Below are 22,177 nucleotides of genomic sequence, written 5' to 3'. Positions count from 1 at the left end.
TAAGAAGAACTTTTTACAAGATTCCCACCTGATAAATGGGTTCAACATAGCTTTACAAAAACAGATACTTGTATAGATAAAAAATATGCAATCTAAGTCAAAGCTTCTTAAACTATGAGTTTTAACCAAATATGGGGTCATGTTACTGAATGTGAGGGTAGTGAAAAATTGGTAATAGTAAAAGGTTTCAAAATGCAATAATCAAAAATCAATTCAAAATCAACTGCATGATGAATGAATCTAAGGTGTTTCTGGCAGCATTTGCTCATGTTGCATTGTGAGACTTCACTGAAGTTTTGGGTCTGAACAAACAACATACACAATATGTACCACACATATGCACAAATGGTGCCAGAAGGACCTTGGCTCAGATTTCAGATGGGGTCACATAAAATTTCTCAGGCGAAAAGGGATCCAAGTAGAAAACATTTAAGAAACCTTTATCTAGGTAACAAGGAACAGATTTTGATTTCAATTGTTCAAGAATCAAAACTGGCATAGAAAAAGTACATAAAAAGGACAAAGACAAACAAGGTATAAATATAACTAAAAGGCAAATTCTTGAATGATTTGAGAACTTAATGATAAGAAGGTAACAAAAGTAACTATAAACATTGAATGATCTCAACTTGAGAGAAGACCTTAAATAATGACTATTTATACTGGATTTAGCTTCTAATTATAAAATAAATGCCTTAGGATTTTACTCCTATTTGACCATTATTTCTCATAACCATTGTAGAGATTTTCCCCTTTAATTTTCATGTTCTCGGTTGCTACTCATTGCCTAGCTATCAGCTGGAAAAAGAGTGAATGGAAAAGTAGATAATCTACTTTTTTACTCAAAGATCCTAAAACTGATATAAGAGCACATTCCAAGTCATTTGAAAAACATGTTAATACAAGAACAATTTGTACTGGACCAAACTCTTAACATTAGAGCTTGTAAGGATGATCCATGAATTTGGAATCAGAAATATTTCTAATCTATGCTGTCACAGAACAAAATCTACTTATTAAGAGAGAGTACAAAACATTCATCAGAAAGCAAACAATATACTAAGGGAATGTGGAAAAGGTTAACCCTTGAGTGGAGAGATTAGAAGAAAAAACAACAAAGGATTAAATTCCAGGGATGTGGAAAATAATCCATTTAATTTTTTAAATGTACTGGGCCTTTAAGAAACCATTTACCTCATTCTCAGTTCCCACGTCAAGGGTGACAGGCAGACACTCTTGAGGATTCATCCCTCCACAGGCAGTATACAATGCCAGTTTTCCAACAGGAATGCCCATTCCATTGCAGCCAAGATCACCCAAACCAAGGATCCGTTCTCCATCAGTTACCACAATAGCCTAGAGAGAAAATGAAACCTATTGCTATAAATAACTATTTGGAGAGCCTAATACATATCACAATGAATGTACATATGAAGGAACTCTGATGACTAGGAAGGCCTTTAAAATCATAATCTGAATTCAATTCCATTAAATTAAAATCAAATTCCTTATCTGGTTTAAATTGTTAAGATATTTCTTAACAATTTAAACCAGATAAGGAATTTGATTTACTGTATAAAAATCACATTATCTCTAGGAGTTTGATCCATTACATTTAAGTAATTATGCAACGAAGTTTTTTCAATGACTAAACCTGCAATAATCAAAGGAACATTCATATAATCATGTTTTGTTTTTTTTACAAATATAAGCATTTGTTACCATGTGTGAAGTTTATTTCTTTGCTTGACCAACAATGAAGTAGTGACCATATAAACATGAGAAAACAAAGTTAGACAGTTATTCAATGTGACACTGGATAGGGAGGGAAACTTAAATGAGCAGGAGGAAGAGGAGGAAGAGGAGGAGGAGGAAGGCCACTAGAAAGTGACATGTGGAGTGACTACTGAATGAAACTAGAGAATGAAACTAGATTCTAAGAGACCCAAGTAAGCTGTGAATGAGTCTATAGAGTTGTGGGGCATAGCCTATGCAAGTACAGAGAGGTAAAAGATAGAATATAGACTCTGGAGAAGAATAAAGTACTCAATTTGCCTAGAACATGGTAAATGAAAGGGAGTAAAATGAAATAAGACTATAAAGAAAGAATGGTGCCATATTATGAAGAGGTTGAAACAATAATAAAGGAGACTCATCAAAACTTGCCTTGAAGGTAGACTTTTCTATAAAATCGCACCATACGGGCAATTATTCATAAATAAAGTAAATGAACATTAACACAAAATTCATGAAGAAAATATAAATTTAGGGGCAGCTAGGATAGAGCAACAGGAAGGGAGGGAAGGAGGGAGGGAGGGAAAGAGGTAGAGAGGGAGGAAAGGAGGGGAGAGGGAGGAGGGAGGGTGTTTCATTAAATTTCACAGAGAAAATAACAAATATTTACTAAAGGAAAAACAATATACTACCTTGACACTATCTTCAGGCCATGACTTTAGCAATGTAGCAATATGACCTCGGTCATGGATACTGATAAAGAGACCTCTGTTAAAAGAACAAACAAAAGAGAGAAGTTTTCAAATAAATTGAAAAAAAATGAAAATATAAGTTGCATTTCAGTAAAACAATATATATTTCTATTGTACATCAAGCATTCAATAATGCCTCTATGTATGGAATCCCCTCAACTGATGTGGATTACTATAAGCAAAGGAACAAAAACTCCTAACTCAGTACCCAAACTTCTGACCCAGCTAGTCTGGTTCTAAGAAAGCAGATATGTATTTTATCTTAACAGTAAGAACTGCAAGAGTTTTTTCTTTAAGCTTTTCTTTAAGAAATGAAGGATATCTCCACATTAAGTCATCAGTGTAGAGGTATTTCTTTACAATTTAAACCAGATAAGGAATTTGATTTACTATATAAAATCACATTATCTCTAGGAGTTTGATCCATTACATTTAAGTAATTATGCAACAAAGTTTTTCCAATGACTAAACCTGCAGTAATCAAAGGAACATTCATATAATCATGTATTTTTTTTTTTACAAATACAAGCATCTGTTACCATGTATGAAGTTCATTTCCTTGCTTGACCAACAATGAAGCAGTGACCATGTAAACATGAGAACATTTGTTAAAAAGTGTACCTTGAAAGATTTAATATGACACTGGATAGAGAGGGAAACTAAGAAGAGGAGGAGAAAGAAGAGGAAGAAAGAAGAAGAAGCCTTTACCAATGGGTTAACTTATTGGTAATTAACATCTCTATACTTAGATAAATTAGTCCTTAGAAAGCAGACAAGTAAACTACAGGAATCATATTCAAAGCCTTTCCAACATATTTTAAACTGCCAGAGCTAATACTCTACTGGCAATGCCTTTGAAAGCTCAGAGTTCACTTCCAGACCACCAAAGTTATCCCACAGTTCTCTTTTATTGTCTTGACTCAGTTTCCCTAATTATCCTGACTCAGTCTTCCTAAATTGTCCTGCATTGGTTTCTAATTGTTCTGCTCAATCCTGCAAAACCTCCCCTCCCACTTAATCAGAATATTTGATAAGGATAAAAAAAACTTATGTTTAGGATATCAGAATGCCTCTCCCATCCCAAGAATGTCAGATACTATCTTATCAAGATGCCTCTCCCCATCTCTGGGGTTCCTCCCCCCATGATGTCATCCCCCATCTCTGGAGGCTCACCCCATTCTGTCAGAATCCAGTTCCCGCTCTCAGCACCCTGACTCCGCCCCTGCCTTGATCTACCCCCTGAGTCTGACCTACAGTGTATATATCTCATTGAGAACTCACAGTTTGACAGATTCTTGGAGATGATAATCTCATTCAGCCCTGGGACCAAGCCATAGGTCCATTTGGTCCCAGTAAATCTCTCCCTTTAAGTAAATTATTAAATACTGTCTAGTCTCTATCCTGCCTCAGTTTCTCCAGCATTACATTTTGGAGGCTTCCCACCGAGATGTTAGAAAACGAGAGCAGAATTAGAGACAAGAGACCTTCTGGTCTCCATCTTGGGCCCAGGGCGGCTGGGGATCTGGGTTCTTGGCCTGGAGAGGTCAGCCCTCTGGATTTCTCCAGAATCTCCAGGAAAGAGCAGTTTTCAACTACAACTGTGCCTGATGCCTGATGGTGGACACTCCATTTGGCCAAGGGAGAATCTGGTTTCAAACCCCTACAGGATAAGTTTTCTGTCTGGTCTGATTGCTAGCGAATATGGTCTCCAGAAAAAGTTGGGCTGACAAGCCAAACAACCCTGGGAAGTGTCAATAGGACCCTATGTGGCACTACCTGGGTGTCTAAGACACATCTGTGTGCCAGTTGGCACAACTCTGGGCATTCTAGAGTATAAATCTGGGTGTCTTTTTAAGACACTATTTGGCTCTAGTTTTGATGTTAATGTCTTATTAAATGTTGTAACTGCACAGTCTATGTCTGTGTGTTCTGTGTGACTTGTCTGTCTGTTCTGTTGGTTAAAGAGTTCTGCTAAAGGTTTAAGAACAATGATTAAGAAGTTTGGGAACTGGTTATTTCAGTGTTGCAAATGTATTTGCATATATTTTCCTTGTGATTTTAAACTTTTAACTGGTTGCACTAATTTGTAAATATTTTAAAACTGGTTGATAGTTTTTCTTTGGAACAGATTTTCAGAGCCTGCTAGAGTAAAGGGCAAAAAAATCTTATCAGACTGAAGCTCAGGCTGGAGAAAACATTTGATTAGGAATTTTAGGATGATTCTGAAATTGTGGGAAATAATGTTACTATTGCCTTTGCATGCCAGATTTGTTCTGAGTATTCTTTTGGGCAGTTTTAAAATTGTGGGAAATAATTATACTGTTGCCTATGCAGGCTAGATTTAGTTATCTTTTAAGTGTAAGATCTTAAAAGAACAATAGCTTGTTAAAGAAATTCTGTTAATTTGCCCGAAAGGGGTCATGTGCCTCTAATTAGATAAAGAAAGGTCTGACTTTTCTAAAGGCTCCAACTCTGGCCAAAGTCCATTGGGAATAATGGCCATGTAGGGTGTGAGATGAGGAGGGGAGGGGGAAAGGGAACACTATGATGTCTAGTGAAATTCATTATTTTTAATATGATAGGAAAAGCAATTTTATATTATTGGGAATTTAAAGCTGTATTTGATTGGGTTTTAAGTTAAAATATAGGTTATTAAAACAAAATGCCAGCAGCTTACCTTGGGAGATTGTTTTTGTCTCTCCCTCCTTAGATGGTGTGTTGCTTTCTAGAAGTATTGGGTAATTTGTAAACTATGCTCTGTTGGGTATATGTATAAGTTTTATGACAGCTAGTTCAAAGTTATTTGCAAATCTTGAAGTTTAAAGTTAAAAAAGCAATTAAAAGTTTAAATGGAGTATGTAGTAAGAAAGATTATCGGTTTGGGAGTGTTTAAAGTGTGTCGGAGAAGGTTTGAGCAAGTAGGCATTGGGAGGTGAGACACGAGATGGGACAGGAAGAGATGGTGTGTGAGGAGGAGGAAGAGAGAGGAAAATGGCTTTCCAGAAATAGGGAATAAAAAGGCACAAACCCCTAAAGAATTTGCTATTTCCCATGGGAAAAGAGATATCCCATGAGGTTGGGGCTTGTCTTTAGCTGGCAGACTGGATCCTGGGGAAATGGGACCCTAAAAGGTTAGCTGTGAGAAGTTGGGGTCAGGAAGCATGGTGGAATGGGGGAAGGGCAACCACATGGAAATAGATAATCTAATCCCAATTGCCCCATTAAGATGGTGGCTTTTTTTTTTTTTTTTTTTTTTTTTTTAAGAAACTGCAGCTATTAATTGCTTCTACTGTTTAAAGGATATTTTTAAGAATCTTTCAGATTCTTTTATATGGAATTGGGTATTCTATATAAGTTTGATTAATTATATCCTGAGGTTATGCCCACCATTTAAAGGGCTTTGGAAAATAATAGTTTTTCCTTGTCTTTTTGAAAATGTTTCTGTTAAATATGAAAGATAACTTGTGATCAATATGAGGTTATGGTAGTCTAAAAGTTTAATAGTTTTAAGAACCTCTTGGATTCTTTTATATGGTATTAGCATATTCTGTATAGGATATTCTAAGTTTTAATTAAGTTGGGTCAACCTGAGATCATTTAAAGAGCATCAGAAAAGGATTTTTTTTTTTTTTGTCCTTTTTAAAATGTTTGTTATGGACAATATGTAATTTGGAATATTTATGTACTGGGTGTTTTAAAAAACAAAATGATTTGTATGTATAATGTTCACTTATGAAACTGTCTACTTAGATATGAAAGAAGTGAACTTACTGAGGCAAATTCTTACTCTTATAAATAGAAGGTTATGGTAAATATCTGTTTAGGGTTTATCTGAAACTTTAGTTAATGGGATTTGTTATTGGAAGTAAAATTCCTTGGGCTTATAGTTAATGCTATTTGGGAGTTTTAAAGCTCCACCCTCTGACAGTTAGTGGAACAATTAACCAGAGTAAAAATGAATTAAAGCTTTTTCATACTGTTTTGCTGAAAGTTAAGTTTTAACTGCTTATGTTATGTTATAATTGCGTCCCTGAACTTTTTTCCTCCTGTGATTGATTTCTATGACCAGAGCAATGATCAATAGAAACTGTTAATGCAATTCAATTATATCATACCTTGCTATTTCCAATTTGGTTATTTATATGTAATCCTTATATCCTAAATATTTGGGCAAATAAATATTTAGTCTGATCACCTATCTGTTACTAGATATGGTGTCTGGATATTCAAGTTTTTCTTTATGGTTTCTAACTAATGAAAGGACAAAAGGCTAACTACCATTTTATCTTTTGGAATTATAGCCAGCCATTTGCCTGTCCTGTGAAGAAAACCTATTAAGATGCTGGCCAATCCATACTGGCCTCTTCACTTTTTGTATCAGTCTGTTCTAACCTTTATTTGCTAGATTTGTGGTTTTTGTTCTAGATTTTGGTCAAATTACAGGTATTAACTTGCTTCTGGGCCCTAGATCAGCTTTGGCCAGCACGCCAGGCCACACCACACATATCTCCTGCATGGACTGAGAATCTCCTGCCAGTGCCCAGCCTAAAGCAGTTTTGAATAAGGCTTCGTCCCCTATCCCTGAAGGACTGATATGGGAATTTAGGAACCCTGATTGGGACATATATTACTTTAAAATTTGGGAGGGCTTTGTTAAAACTGTGTGACTATTGCTGTATCAGGGATTTTTAGGAAACTTACTGTACTCATCTGTTCTGTATAGGAATTTTAACTCACTCTTGGGATTTAAATGTGAAATGGTTATTTGATAATTCCTTTCCGTGAGAAAAAAAAGGGAAGAAGAAACTGATTAAGAATTGGGAAAACTGATGTATTTTTTTTAATTATAACTTTATTGACAGAACATATACCTAGGTAATTTTTTACAACATTATAACTTGCACTCACATCTGTTCCGACTTTTCCCTTCCCTTCCTCCACCCCGTCCCCTAGATGGCAGGCAGTCTTATACATGTTAAACATGTTAAAGTATATCTTAGATACAATATATGTGTGTAGGACCGAACAGTTCTCTTGTTGCACAAGAAAAATTGTATTAAAAATGTAAAAATAATCTGCGAAGAAAAACAAAAATGCAAACAGTTTACACTCATTCCCAGTGTTTCTTCTCTGGGTGTAGCTGATTCTGCCCACCATTGATCAATTGGAACCAAATTAGATCTTCATACGGTATCACTGTTGAAATGTACAATGATCTCCTAGTTCTACACATTTCACTCAGCATCAGTTGATGTAAGTCTCTCCAAGCCTCTCTGTATTCCTCCTACTGGTCATTTCTTACAGAGCAATAATATTCCATAACCTTCATATACCATAATTTACCCAACCATTCTACAATTGATGGGCATTTTCCAGTTTCTAGCCACTACAAACAGGGCTGCCACAAACATTTTGGCACATACAGGTCCCTTTCCCATCTTTAGTATTTCCTTGGGATATAAGCCCAGTAGTAGCACTGCTGGATCAAAGGGTATGCACAGTTTGATAACTTTTGGGGCATAGTTCCAAATTGCTCTCCAGATTCTTTCACAGCTCCACCAGCAATGCATCAGTGTCCCAGAAAATGGATGTATTTTTCTTAGGCACTTCTGTCCCACCCCCTATCTCATTAGTTCAGATTGAGTTGGAAATTATTTAAACAGTCCTTTTCATTTTTATTCCTTGCTTAAAATTACTGGACTATGATTTGCTGGTTATGTTTTAACTTTGAAATCCCTTATTCTATTGGAATTGCCCTGGCAGACTCAGTTTTGGGGATTATTTTTTAGAAACAACCAGAAATCAGACACCTGTCCTAGGACTGGCAGTCTCTCTGATCTGCTTCTACACTCCTGTTACCCCAGTTCCTTAATTAGTATTTCAGCATTCTCAAAGGACCGTGCAGTTTGGTATCAGGCCTCTAAAAGTTCAAGGTTTGCCTGCTTTGATCTAACTGTGTATATACTCTGACACTATGCTCAGAAATCTGTTTCCTACTAGCAGCTCCTGTTCTCTTGAGAGGGGACAGGTGGAGCTATCCCAGGCCCCACTTTTCTCCCCTTTTGGAGTCCCTGACAGACTTGGGGTGCCCTCTTAGGATGGGCAGCAGGACTATCTTGAGCACTGCTACTCCCTCTATAAGCAGAAGCTGAGTTAAATGCACCAATGACCACAGACCTAACTCACAGTGAACTGTCTATCTCAAAGTGAGATGCTCCCCAACTTCAGAGGACCTGCTATTTCTGCAACATGGAGGCCTGTGTGTCTCCCTAAATTAGGAATGATATTTGATGCTAATAATTCTGGGATTATCAGGGAGAGACTGGTCCTTGTCATAAGTCCTTGCATGTTTCTAGTTTTATTTTGGTTTATTTGCTTTACATAGGGTTGGTCAAAATTATGGTGCTAACACCTTCTAGAGAAAGGTAATTCAATGATCTGAATATTCAGAAGAGAGTGTAGAATGTTATGCCACAGTTCTCTTTTATTGTCCTGCCTCAGTTTCCCTAATTATCCTGACTCAATCCTGCCTCAGTTTCCCTAATAATTTTACCTCAGTTTCTAATTGTTCTGTTCAATCCTGCAAAACCACCCCTCCCTCTTAATCAGAATATTTGATAAGGATAAAAGATCTTATGTTTTAGAATATCAGAATGCCTCTCCCCATCCCAAGCTATCAGAATATCAGATACTGTCTTATCAAGATGATTTTCCCCATCTCTGAGGTGCCTCCCCCCCATTATTGTCATCCCCTCTCCAGAAGCTCACCCCATCCTATTAGAGTCCCATTCCCGCTCTCAGCACCCTGACTCCTCCCCTGCCTCAGTCTACCCCAAGTCTAAGCTACATGTATATATGTCATTGAGAATCCACACTGGATTCTTGGAAACCACAGTCTCATTCAGCCCTGGGACCAAACCATGGATCCATTTGGTCCCAGAAAATCTCTCCCTTTTAAATAAAATATTAAATACTCTCTAATCTCTATCTTGCCTCAGTTTCTCCGGCATTACACCACAAAGCATCTTAATGCTCAATAAATGTCCCAAGGAGGTCAGTCAGAAAGGTCTCAAATACAATACTAGAACATTTTTATTTTGTGCTGTAAGAAAAACTGTAAACAGTAAGTATTTATTGTCTGAGGAAGAGCTAAATAAAATGTAGTACATGAACAAAATATATTAAGAAATAAAAACACAAAGAATTCAGAGAGGCATGAGAGAAGAGAGAAGTAACAAATCAGAAAACAATATATATAATTAAAGCAATATAAATGGAGAAAGAAAAAAATTTTACTGTCTAAATTATGATTGGGAACCATGGGTGTAAACTATTACAAATACTGTCAGAGATTGATGCATAGATTGATTTTGCAAAACTGATATTTTTCTTTTTGAAATATTGGTTACAAGGAATGGCTAACTGAAGTGCAAAAAGGTTAGAGAAATGAAAATCATATAAAAATAAAAGATATAAATTAAAAAGATTAAAAGTCATACATCAGACTAAATAAATTTAATGAAGAAAAGTGTCAAGGAGAAGGTGGGCTAACCTCATCTGGAATGAGGCTTTGAAGAAAGTCAATGCTTTTAAACAGACATGAGGAAACTCAGAACATTATTTAGAAGTATTTCTAAGTCTGGTGCATAAGACTTAGAAGAGAAAAAGACCTGAGAGATTATCTAATTCAAACCTCTCATCTTATAAATGAGAAAATTGAGATCCAGGGATGGATTGTTATGTAAAAGAGACTCCAAAGAATAATGACCTGAAACTGGAAGATGGAGGGAGAGATTTCAATTACATATAATGATAATGATAATGATGGTGATTTTACTTTATATCAGGCACTGTACATTTTAAAATTATAATCTCATTTGATCCTCATAACAATTCTGGGAAGTAGGTACTATTATTGTCATCGCCATTTTATAGATGAAAAAAGTGAAGAAAACAGATGTTAAATGATTTGATCAGGGTCACATAGTAAGTGTCTGTGACTGGATGTGAATTCAGGTGCTCTGGGGTTCTGCCCAAGGTGCCATCTTCTCTGTTTCTTTTTTAAATTTTATTTTATTTGGGAAAAAAAAAACAGAATAAGAAAAGAGAAAAAATAGAAAAGGAATACAAAACAAAGTAAAGCAAAACAACAGAGAACATTGTCATTTGTCCAGCAGAACATTAGAGAGAGTTCAAAATTTATAACAAATTAACAGATCAAGAAAGTATATTAGTGGAAGAAATTATAATTCTTTCTTTACTTCCTTGTAAATTGTTCTTTGGTACTCTGCTGTGCACCTTATTTACTTTATTCCTTTTTCCCCTTTATCTCCCTCACTACTCCCGCATGGTATAGCTTAAAAAAAATATACATATGTACACACACACACACACACACACACACACACACACACACACACAGAAACATTGTTCCTATCCCTGAAATTTGGAGGGTGCTATACTCATTTGTGGCATATATGTAATGTTGGCTACTGAGCCTACTCCTAATGTAATGTAGGTTTTTAGACTTCTACTGTCTCTATGTCTATTCTTCCACTGCACATCATTAGTATAACATTCACAAATTTATTTATTTATTTTTTTGCTGAGGCAATTGGTGTTAAGTGACTTGCCCAGGGTCACAGAGCTAGGAAGTGTTAAGTGTCTGAAACTAGATCTGAACTCAGGTCCTCCTGACTTCAGGGCTGATGCTAACTAACATTTACTATTTTTACCTTAACTCTGCCAATCTTTCTTTTGAGCTACCTTATTGTTGATGTGAATCTTAAACATATAATTTACATTTCCCGTGTGAAAAAAACAATTTTTTCATGTTGAGTTCCTTAAAACTGATCTTGATATTGGCTCCTACATTTTAAATTTTCTGTTAAGTTCAAGTTCGGTTGATAGAAAGTTCTGAAAATCTTCAAGTTCATTGAATGTCCATTTTTTTCCTCATTCAAAATTATAGACAATTTTGCTGGATATATTTTTGGCCACAGGCATAATTCTTTTTTTTTTTTTTTTTTTTTTATTGTCGGTAGATAAAATTCTGAGAAACGCAGTCTTTTATTGTAGCTGTTGCTAAATCTTGTATAATTCTAACTAGCTCCAGTGTATCTGAATTGCTTTCTTTTTTTCTGTTTGTTACAAAATTTTCTCTTTGATCTGGGAGGTTTCAAAATTTGGCAACAATATTCTTGTGTGTTTTATACAAAAGATCTGTTTGAGGTAGTGACAGATAGATTTTTCTATTTCTACTTTCCCCTCATATTTGTCACTCCAGGACAATTTTCTTGGATTATTTCCTGCATTATTGTGTCAAAGTTCTCTTTTTGATCACAAATTTCTGGCAATTATTCTTATATTTTCTCTTCTTGAACTGTTCTCTAGATCTGTCGTTTTTCTGATGTTTCACAATCTGTTCTATTTTCTCATTTTTTAAAATCTGTTTTGTTATTTTTTGGTCTCTTATAGCTTCATTGGTTTCCCTTTGTCCAATTATGATTTTCAAAGAATTATTTTTATCTTTAAGACTCTGTACCTCCTTTTCTAACTGGTTAATGGTTTTTGTTTTTTAAATAATCTTCTTGTTTTCTTTGATGGTTTTTGGTTTTTTGTGTTGGGCCAGAACTTGAAAAAAGGTACTAGGTGGAATTGAGGAGACAATGGTTAAATCTAGTTTAGCACTGATTTACTCTTACAACAAATAATGGGTTTCCTAGTGATATAATGATTGATTTATACTCAGTGTAGAGCATATAAACTAGGAGCCTTAGCCAGGATTTATTTGGACAGATTCAGAGGGCAGAGAAGGAGGCAGGAGCTCAAGCTCTCAGAACCAATGAGAGAGGTAGGCCTCTAAGAAAGCTAACCATACTCCAGGAAAGGAGACAAGACTTTGAAGGAGACAATAAAGGATTTTGACTTTAATACCTGGCTGTACTTGTGGTGATTTCTGAACTGAAACGAAGGCTGCTCCCAAACACCCCCAAGGAAACCTAAAGAACATTACATTTTTGTTTTTTTCCTCAATGTCTCTTATTTGGTTTTTAAATTCTTTTTTAAATTTTTAAATTTTCTGTAAATTCTCTCTTGGTGGGCAGCCATTTCATGGTATTCTTTGGGGCAGAAGTTTTGTTTTGTTTTGTTTTGTTTTTTTAAACAAAGGGTCTTCCTCTGATGATGACCCCCCCGTCTTTTCTGTTCTCATAACAAGTTTCAATGATGGGGTTCTGTCTTCTTTGGTCATTCATCTTTTTTGAAAATAATAAGAGATACTAGTTAAGTACCTCTAATTGTGGGGTGAGGGATGATGCCTCAAGCTTCCCTTCAGCTCTCTCTTCTGACCAGGAACCCCAAACCAAGAGCTCCATCCTCCTGCAAGTGCCTCTAGCTGCTAGCAGCATCCCTGCCCCACTCCCTTTGTACTCATGGAGGCTGGTTCCTTCTCCCTGAAGCTGTCTCAGTAGCACAACTGTTCCCAATCAAGCCAAGTTCACTCCATTTCTTGGACTCAAACCCTGACTAGACAAATGGTCTGGGAGGGAGGCAAAAGTCTTTGTGATTCCTGCAGAGGCTTCACACACACTCAACTAGCCCTAGGGTCCTCTGTGGAGCTATCCTGGAGGTCTCTGAGATTCAGACAGGTTAAATCCTAGCCTGGCATCTTTCTTCAGATCTCAAGATTATATCAGGAGGACCCCAGTTCTGCCTCAAGTCTTCTAGATTTTTTTACCAGTCTATGTTTACCCTGAGATGCAAATTTGTTGTATTTATGGGGGAAATTGAAAGAGAACTTGAAATTAACCAAACTATTAGGCCATCTTCCCAGAATCCACCCCCCACCCCCAATCCCTTTCTTACACTTAAATCTTTCTAAAAAAAGTTGAGCTAGCTCAGATTTCCCACTATTGGAGTCTTTTAAATGACAGGACTACTATTTATGAGAGATGTTATAAAAATAATTCCTCTTCAAGTATGCATTACATTACATGACTTCTGTATTCTTTTTCTTTCCAATTCTAAGATTCTGTGATTCTCCTTTATATCTACAACTAGGATATTTAAGTTCTCTTATCAATTTTGCTAAATGGATGTTGGGCAAATTACTTATTACTCATTAGATGGCATATATATTAAAATGGAAAAGGATAAAATACATAAAAGAAATAGTGTTAACTTAAAAGTATAATTTAACATTTCTTTCATAATTTGAAGATGATTACTAGAAGTAACTGAAATGATAAGCAATCACCTTTGCAAAACTTCCATTTGAAGGTTGGGGGCATTAGTTCTCTCTCATCCAAACTGACTTCTCCAAATTTCAATATGACAAGCTGGGACTTCCATTCAATGCTTTTGGGTTTGTTTGTTTTTTTCCAAATAAGAAGAAAAATGATCTCAAAATATTCTTTCAACTTTCAGTTGCTTGTTGAAATCTTTTTTTTTTTTTTTCTTGAGGCTGGGGTTAAGTGACTTGCCCAGAGTCACACAGCTAGGAAGATTTGAACTCCGGTCCTCCTGAATTCAGGGCTGGTGCTCTATCCACTGTGCCACCTAGCTGCCCCTCTTGTTGAAAATTTTTAACATATTTCCCAAACGTGGCAGTCATTTGCTGATTTAACAGACCAGACATGGAGAAAATATCTGGTTGATGAGCAAACAAACCCCTGTGATTTGGTAAAGGTTTTTGTTTTGTTTTGCTTTGTTTTTTGGTCATATTTGTGGGTTAAATAATGGATGTTAATATTTTCCATCTTAGTGCAAGAAAAAAGGAGGCTTCCTTAATTAGTGTTTTTAGAAATACAGAAAAAAAAATATAAGTCTTCTAATGTCTTTTTCAAAATAAACAAAAAAATGATTCATTTACATGCAACACTCAAATAACATGTGAATTCAATTTTTCTAGACACCCATATGGGCTTAATAATTGGTCAAGAAGTTTGAAAAAAAAATCCATTGAAATTTCCTTTAATATAAAGACTAAAAAAATCATTTTCTTAATGAGAGTTGTTGTTTTGTACATATAGTATTTAATGATTAATTGAAAGAACTCATATACTACTACCACCATTCTTTAATGTGCAGAAAGAATTATATCTAAAATTATACAAGTTTTACCCATCTTCTGTCAATGAAAAGAAAATTCTAAAAGTAGCCTATTAATTAATGCATACTCTAGGATTCTGGATAATAATGAAAAAATGGTTGTCATGAACTGATATTTAGGATGATGTATTATCAACACTTTCAAAAGGACAACAATAATTGGTCTTTTGTTAGTTTCTCATAGAACTAAAATGAAATTAATGTACATGTAAACTGAAGCATAAATCTGTATAGATTTTTTAAAAGCCCCTCTTCATTCACGATAGGAAATTTACACTGGAGTAACCTGTTTCTGTAATTAACTCGGAAGAACATAACAAAAAATCAGAACACTATAATGCAAGAAGTAATACAAGAAAACTCTCCAGAACTTCTGCATGCAGAAAACATTGTATTAATCAAAAGAACCAATAAATTACCTGAGACCGCAAAATTTAAGATGTATAATGGTTAAAGTTTAAAATTCCATTGAGATACAACAAATTCCATAAAAACCAGAAGAAACACCTTCAATTTTAAAGTGAATAGAAATGTAAAAGGAGTAAAACTATTTTGCATCCATCAGAAAATACTGGAGGAAATGGAATATAATGTTTCCAAAGAACAAGAAGCTCATGAAATAGCTGAAGGTCATCTATTCTGCATATCTGAGCCTAACCATATATGAAAAAAGACATTCCTTCATTAGAAGTGTTTGAAACATTTTTAGAAAGAAATAAGGCTGGAAAAGTAGATCGGAGATGTGAAAAAGAAGTCAGTTTGGATGAGAGAGAAACAGTATGAATTGTTGTTATTTCATCCCATAGACAGCAAAGAGTAATTCAAGGTTTCTGAGCAGGGGAGTAAAATGATTATACTTGTTAATTTAGGGAGATCACTAGTCAGAAATAGGAAGGATAAAAGGGAACAGCCTAGAGGAAGGAACACCTGTTGTAGAGAGCTGTTATACTAGTCAGTGACTAAGTAATGAAGGTCTGAAAGAGAGGCATAGAAGGGGTATGTATGGTAGAGGTCAAATGGACAGGATTTGAAATATTTGGGATTTGTGAGGTAAGGGAGAGGGAAGAGTCAATTATACATCATGTGCATGTATACATTGTATACATGTTATATAGCCATAGCATGATTGCAGTTTCAGGGTGCTCCTCCTACCCTGTAGTGATTAATGGGTTCTGCTGATTAATACTTTTTTTCTGCGTACAATTCTGTGGATTTGTCTTGTATGCTTCTTGTATCATGTGCTTCTGAGAGATCTTTAACCTTTATAGTGTCTCTTTGTACCCCAAGTTTTAAAATACTGTATTTTTCTTGTATGCAGAACCTGTTTTCTTTAATGTTATTGCTTTTTGTTTCTCTTTTACTTTCCTGCTTTTTGAAGTGAAGTCAAGATTATCCTTTCTTTACTTTCCTATATTTACATTCCCAATCAAATACTTTTTTGTTGTTGTTTGTTTGTCTGGTGAGATATGCTACCTTGGTTTCAAGTTCTTTTTCTATCCTAATTATTTCTACTGTGAAAATCATAAATTTTGCTCTAGTGATTCTGAATCTCTTTTAAAGCATTCAAGAAGTGAATATAGTTCCTTTCTCTACCCTTGACCTCATTAGTTTTCCTTTCATGTTCCTTTGCTTTGCTTTATTATTCACAGATGTCTAAACTTGCTAACAAGATCTGAAGGCCTTTTCTGGTACTAATGTCTTCCCTGTTGGTTATCTGCTTACATTGAAAGTCTCTAAGCTTGTTTTTTCTTCCTGAGATCTTTGGTCATTTCAGTCTTCTCTTCCCTGCCCCTTATTTACCCTTATTGCTCTCTTTCCGAGTCCTTCCTCTCTGATAGCTGTTTCCCTTACGACTAGATCTCAAAATCAGATTCTTCCATCAAAATAATTCAGTTCAAGACCATAGGTGTGCTGTGATTTTTGCCCCAAGTGTCATTAGGGGGTTAGGGTTTCTTTATTTTATTTTATTTTTTTTTAATATAGCTTTTTATTTATAAGATACAATGCATGGGCAATTCTTCAGCATCAACATTTGCAAAACCTTTTGCTCCAACTTTTCCCCTTTCCCCCCCCACCTCTTCCCCCAGATGGCAGGTTGACCAATACATGTTAAATATGTTAAAGTATAAATTAAATACAATATAAGTATACATGTCCAAACAGTTATTTTGCTGAACAAAAAGAATTGGACTTTGAAATAGTGTACAATTAGCCTGGGAAGGAAATTAAAAATGTAGGCGGACAAAAATATAGGGATTGGGAATTCTATACAGTGGTTCATAGTCATCTCCCAGAATTCTTTCGCTGGGTGTAGCTGGTTCAGTTCATTACTGCTCTATTGGAACTGATTTGGTTCATCTCTGATGGCCACATCCATCAGAACTGATCATCATATAGTATTGTTGTATATATAGTATATAATGATCTTCTGGTCCTGCTCATTTCACTCAGCATCAGTTCATGGAAGCCTCTCCAGGCCTTTCTGAAATCATCCTGCTGGTCATTTTTTACAGAACAATAATATTCCGTAATATTCACATAGCATAATTTGTTCTGCCATTCTCCAATTGATGGGCATCCATTCAGTTTCCAGTTTCTGGCCACTACAAAGAGAACTGCCACAAACATTCTTGCACATATCAACATATATTCTTTAAGAAATCTTTGGGATATAAGCCCAGTAGTAGCACTGATGGATCAAAGGATATGCACAGTTTAATAACTTTTTGAGCATAGTTCCAAATCGCTCTCCAGAATGGCTAGATGTGTTCACAATTCCACCAACAATGTATCAGTGTCCCTGTTTTCCAACATTGCACCTTATCTTTCCCTGTCATCTCAGCCAATCTGACAGGTATGTAGTAGTATCTCAGAGTTGTCTTAATTTGCTTTTCTCTGATTAATAATGACTTGGAGCATCTTTTCATATGGCTGGAAATAGTTTCAATTTCTTTGTCTGAGAATTGTCTCTTCACTTACATCAACTGATGCTGAGTGAAATGAACAGAACAAGAAGATCGTCGTACACTTCAAGGCTGTATGAAGAGGTATTCTGATGGAAGTGGATATCTTCAACATAAAGAAGATCCAACTCACTTCCAGTTGATCAATGATGGACAGAAATAACTACACCCAGAGAAGGAACACTGGGAAGTGAATGTAAATTGTTAGCACTACTGTCTATCTACCCAGGTTACTTATACCTTCGGAAGCTAATACTTAATGTGCAACAAGAAAATGGTATTTACACACATATATTGTATCTAGGTTATATTGTAACACATGTAAAATGTATGGGATTACCTGTCATCGGGGGGAGGGAATGAAGGGAGGGAGGGGATGATTTGGAAAAATGAATACAAGGGATAATATTATAAAAAAAATAAATATTGAAAAAATTAATATTGAAAATTCTACATGTATTTAGAAAAATAAAATACTATTAAATGGAAAAAAAAAAAAGAGAATTGTCTCTTCATATCCTTTGACCATTTATCAATTGGAGAATGAAGCCTAAGTTTTTTCACCTCTGTAAACGCAGGCCCTTAACTTTTCTAAGGAGTGTAAACTTTTTAAAGATAAGGGCTTTGTTATATAGCTCCTTAACCCTAACAGACTGAACTTCAATGGTAGAATCATTTGACTACATACATTCTATTCAGTTAAACCTAGAGTCATTTATGGTAAAAATGCTTATTTTGTGAGAGTCTTTCTGAGACTAAAGACAAAGGCCAAGATTTATCTCAAGAATTATTTGTAGCTATTTCTGGAAAGACACAAGAACTTGCAACCCAATGAAATATTCAAAAGTGTTTCAACACAAGAATGACTAACGCTTTCTGGCATTAAACTAGTTATGAGACATTAATTCTCAGACACAAATGTATATCTTGTCATAACATGGAAAATTTAAGCCAAAAAGATATTTATTGATGACATTCTAAAATGAATGGGATGTGAATGAACATGTTTTTTTTCTACTTCTGAATTTTTCAGTTGATAATAAAAGCAAGTCATGCCAAAAGAAAAAAAAAAGGGGGGGGAGGAAAAAAGAAACCAATCTTATTCTATTTACTTATCTAACTGACTGAAATCATTTAAAAGTGTTCATTTTTTTTTTAAAAAACCCTGGTTGAAATTTTCCCATCACTTAACTTCATGGGTACATTCTCAAAAATTTATATAACTGTAAGATATATTTTAATTCTCCACATTGTATCTATTTCTCAATTTAAATGTTTAACATGCAAATTTTAGATATCAAAAGAGTCTATTCAGTCTCCTGTAGTTAACATATAATATTAATTTTTTGAGACTTACATTTTCCAAATCTCAATTTCTTAGTAAGAAAGTATTTTTCATTACAATAAGAGAAAAATAAGACAGCATATTCATAATCATCTTACACTCAAGTCCTCTTCCTTACGGCATAAAAGAATTCTAAGAATTTCAATCTATGCCAGTACAGTGCAATTTTAAAAGGATTCATTACATTAAAAGAAAAGTAAGAAAATATATTTAATCATCTTATACTCAAATCCTCCTCTTTATTGCATAAAAGAATTCCAAGAATTTCAGTCTATGCCAGTACAGTGCAATCTAGAAAAGATTGTCATATGTAAGTACCAATAAATTGCAAGTCTATTATCTGAAGTTCTGCCTAACTATTTGAAAATTCCCTTTTTAGTCACTTCTACAACTCAGGAATGTTACGTACTTAAGTAAATAAGAGTTGATCTGGATTATGGAAGGGGATATATACATCAATGATATAACAAATCTCTGAGACATTCAACTAAATACTTCTAATATATATGAACTCAGGTCCTCCTGACTTCAGGGCTTGTGCTCTATCCACTATGCCATCTAATTGCCCCCATGATAACAGCTTTTTAAAAGTTATTTGCATCTTTTCCTAGAGAGACCTGAACTTGTAAGTTGGGTCAAGGAAATTTCCACATTCCTTTTCAGTGAATCAAAACTATTATATGAATAAGTGAAAGGGTGTACCCTTTGGTTTTTGATCTTTTGGATCAGTGTGCTCCCTTTTTGCAACTGAATATTGACTATATTAACACTTAAAATAAGCAGTAGGGATATAAAAGATGGAGGTGGGGAAACTTCCTGAATTCAAAGAATTCACATTTTAATGCAGTCAATAAACAATGTACATATAGTATATATCAATATAGTCAGAATGAAGGTACTAGCAGTTGAAAAATCTTTCCACAGAAGGTAAGATTTTTAATTGTCTTGAAGGAAAACTATTAGACAGAGATAAGGATGGAGGGTATTTCAGGCATGGGAAATAGATATAGCAAAGGCATAGAAACAAAAAGATTTATTGTATTGTAAGGAACAGTAACTTGGCCATTGTTTCTGGATCAAAGAATTCTCTTTGGAAAATTTACTCCCTTCTTTGGAAAATTATTTATTAAATATTGACGTAATCTATTAAAAATCTAAGCTTTAGAAAAATCACTTTGGAAGTAAGTGGAGGGTGGAGAGAATAAAGACTTGAGGCAAAGAGAGCAACCAGAAGGCTACTACACTACAGTGGTCTAGTTGAGTATTTCTATAGAGTCCTTTAGTTCCAAATTACTCATCAGTTTTGTCTTTGTGGGAACAAAGAGAAGGGAACATGTACAAGAGACATTGTGAAGGTATAAACAAGATTTGGCACCCATTTAGTGTAATACCCTTCATAGCTAAGTGAAGGACTGATCAAAGTAGAGAGAAATTCGAGGCAGGAAGACCAATTAGAAACCTACACTAGTACACAAGATGTTGAAAGTTTATATGTTAGGGAGGTGGCTGAGAAAAGAGGGACCTATACAAAAGATGATGTGAAAATAGAAAACCTAAGTTTTGCTAGTAAATTGAATACATAGGATTAATAAAAATGAGAATCTAGCATACCAACATTGATTATCTAGATGGGGATGGGCATGCCTTAGATAGTAATAGAAAAGCTTAAATGAGGGGAAGGTTTGGTGAAAAAAAATAAGGAATTCTGTTTTAAATATACTGAATTTGGGCTGTCTCTGAGATATCCAATTTGAAGTATCCATTGCAGGTCCTCCTGACTTCAGGGTTGGTGCTCTATTCACTGTGCTGCCTAGCTGACCCTCATTTTTTTTAAAAGCTTTTTATTTTCAAAACATATGCATAGATAATTTTCAACATTTACCCTTGCAAAACCTTGTTTTAGATTTTTTTCCTCTCCCTTAGACAGCAATGTGTTAAACATGTGTAATTCTTCTATACATATTTCCAAAATTACCATGCTGCACAAGAAAAATCAAATCAAAAAGGAAAAAAATGAGAAAGAAAACAAAATGCAAGCAAACAACCACAAAAAAATAAAAATATTACATTGTGATTCATATTCAGTCCCTACAGTCTGGATGCAGACAGCTCTCTCCATCACAAGACCACGGGAACTGGCCTGAAAAGAGCCAGGTCAGCAGAACTGATCATCAGATAATCTTGCTGCTTCTGTGTACAATGTTCTCCTAATTCTACTCACTTCACTTAGCATCAGTTCAAGCAAGTTTCTCCAGGTCTGTCTAAAATTATCCGCAACAGAGCTTTTTTAAATTGAAGGGTAGAATGGAATAGTATCTTTGAAAAAAAAAAAGCTTTAGAAAATAATAATTATCAGGGGCAGCTAAGTGGCGCAGTTAATAAAACACCAGGTCTGAAGTTAGAAGGACCTGAGCTCAAATCTGCCCTCAGACACTTAACACTTCCTAGCTGTGTGACCGTGGGCAAGTCACTTAATCCCAATTGACTCAGCACCCCCCCTGCCCCCAAAAAAAGAAAAGAAAAAAAAAAGTTCTGCAATTATTTAGTATAACCATTAAGGGAAACCTCTTTTTGGGAACTGTATCTCTCCTCTTCCCAGGAAAAAAAATTGTGTACATTTGTTAGGTAAAATATTAATTGCAAAATCATTTTCTAAGAACATATTTATTCCTGAGGGGACCTTCCCACCCCTGACCAGTATGTGATTCTCTGATAAGGCCACAGAGGCCTAAATGATATACTAAGGGACTGCTTGCTCCCTTATTAAGGTTGATTCTTAAAAGACTAATTAAAGGACTAATGCCTATAAAACAAAGATCAAGCAGTGGGAACAAGTAATCTTACTTATCTTCTCATCTTCTCCCAAATTAAAATACCAAGAAGCACAAAACAGACATTAAGAATTAAGGAACAGAGAAAACACATCTGAAGAAAGTATAAAAGAACAGAAACAGGACAGAATATGCTATCTCTATCCATGAAAGTTTACACTTTGCTTTGATGTGTTTAACTGCACCTGCGGAATCAGTATAAGAACAGGTCATCATTATCAAAAAATCTACCTGCTGTATAACATGAATCCTGCACTGAATAAAAATGAAGTCGAAAACATTTAAGTGAGGAATGTCTAATTTCTATTCTGTAAAAGAATATTACTGTGATTTTAGTAATGCTGATATGACACAAAGATATGGTGATGGCAAAGATCATCATGTTTCTACCTTTTTGTGTATCATCAGTGATTTGCACAGTATCTGACATAAAGTAAAAAC

The 22,177-nt window shown here is 35.1% G+C and overlaps 1 protein-coding gene across 1 annotated transcript in view; it reads right to left on the bottom strand.

The window, feature by feature from the left end:
• The window catches only part of ME1 (malic enzyme 1), a 237,775-nt gene that overhangs the window by 116,548 nt on the left and 99,050 nt on the right, over nucleotides 1-22,177 (bottom strand). Inside the window, exons 4-5 of the mRNA XM_074310410.1 lie at nucleotides 2,427-2,502; nucleotides 1,195-1,356 (exon numbers count right to left, since the gene is read on the bottom strand). Coding sequence (XP_074166511.1) covers nucleotides 1,195-1,356; nucleotides 2,427-2,502 — 238 coding nt within the window. The remainder of the gene's footprint in view (nucleotides 1-1,194; nucleotides 1,357-2,426; nucleotides 2,503-22,177) is intronic.

This window comes from Sminthopsis crassicaudata, chromosome 4 (genome assembly GCF_048593235.1).
Source record: "Sminthopsis crassicaudata isolate SCR6 chromosome 4, ASM4859323v1, whole genome shotgun sequence".
Taxonomy (NCBI): Eukaryota; Metazoa; Chordata; class Mammalia; order Dasyuromorphia; family Dasyuridae; genus Sminthopsis; species Sminthopsis crassicaudata.
The sequence above is the reverse complement of the archived record's forward strand: the minus strand, read 5'-3'. Positions and strand labels throughout refer to the sequence as shown.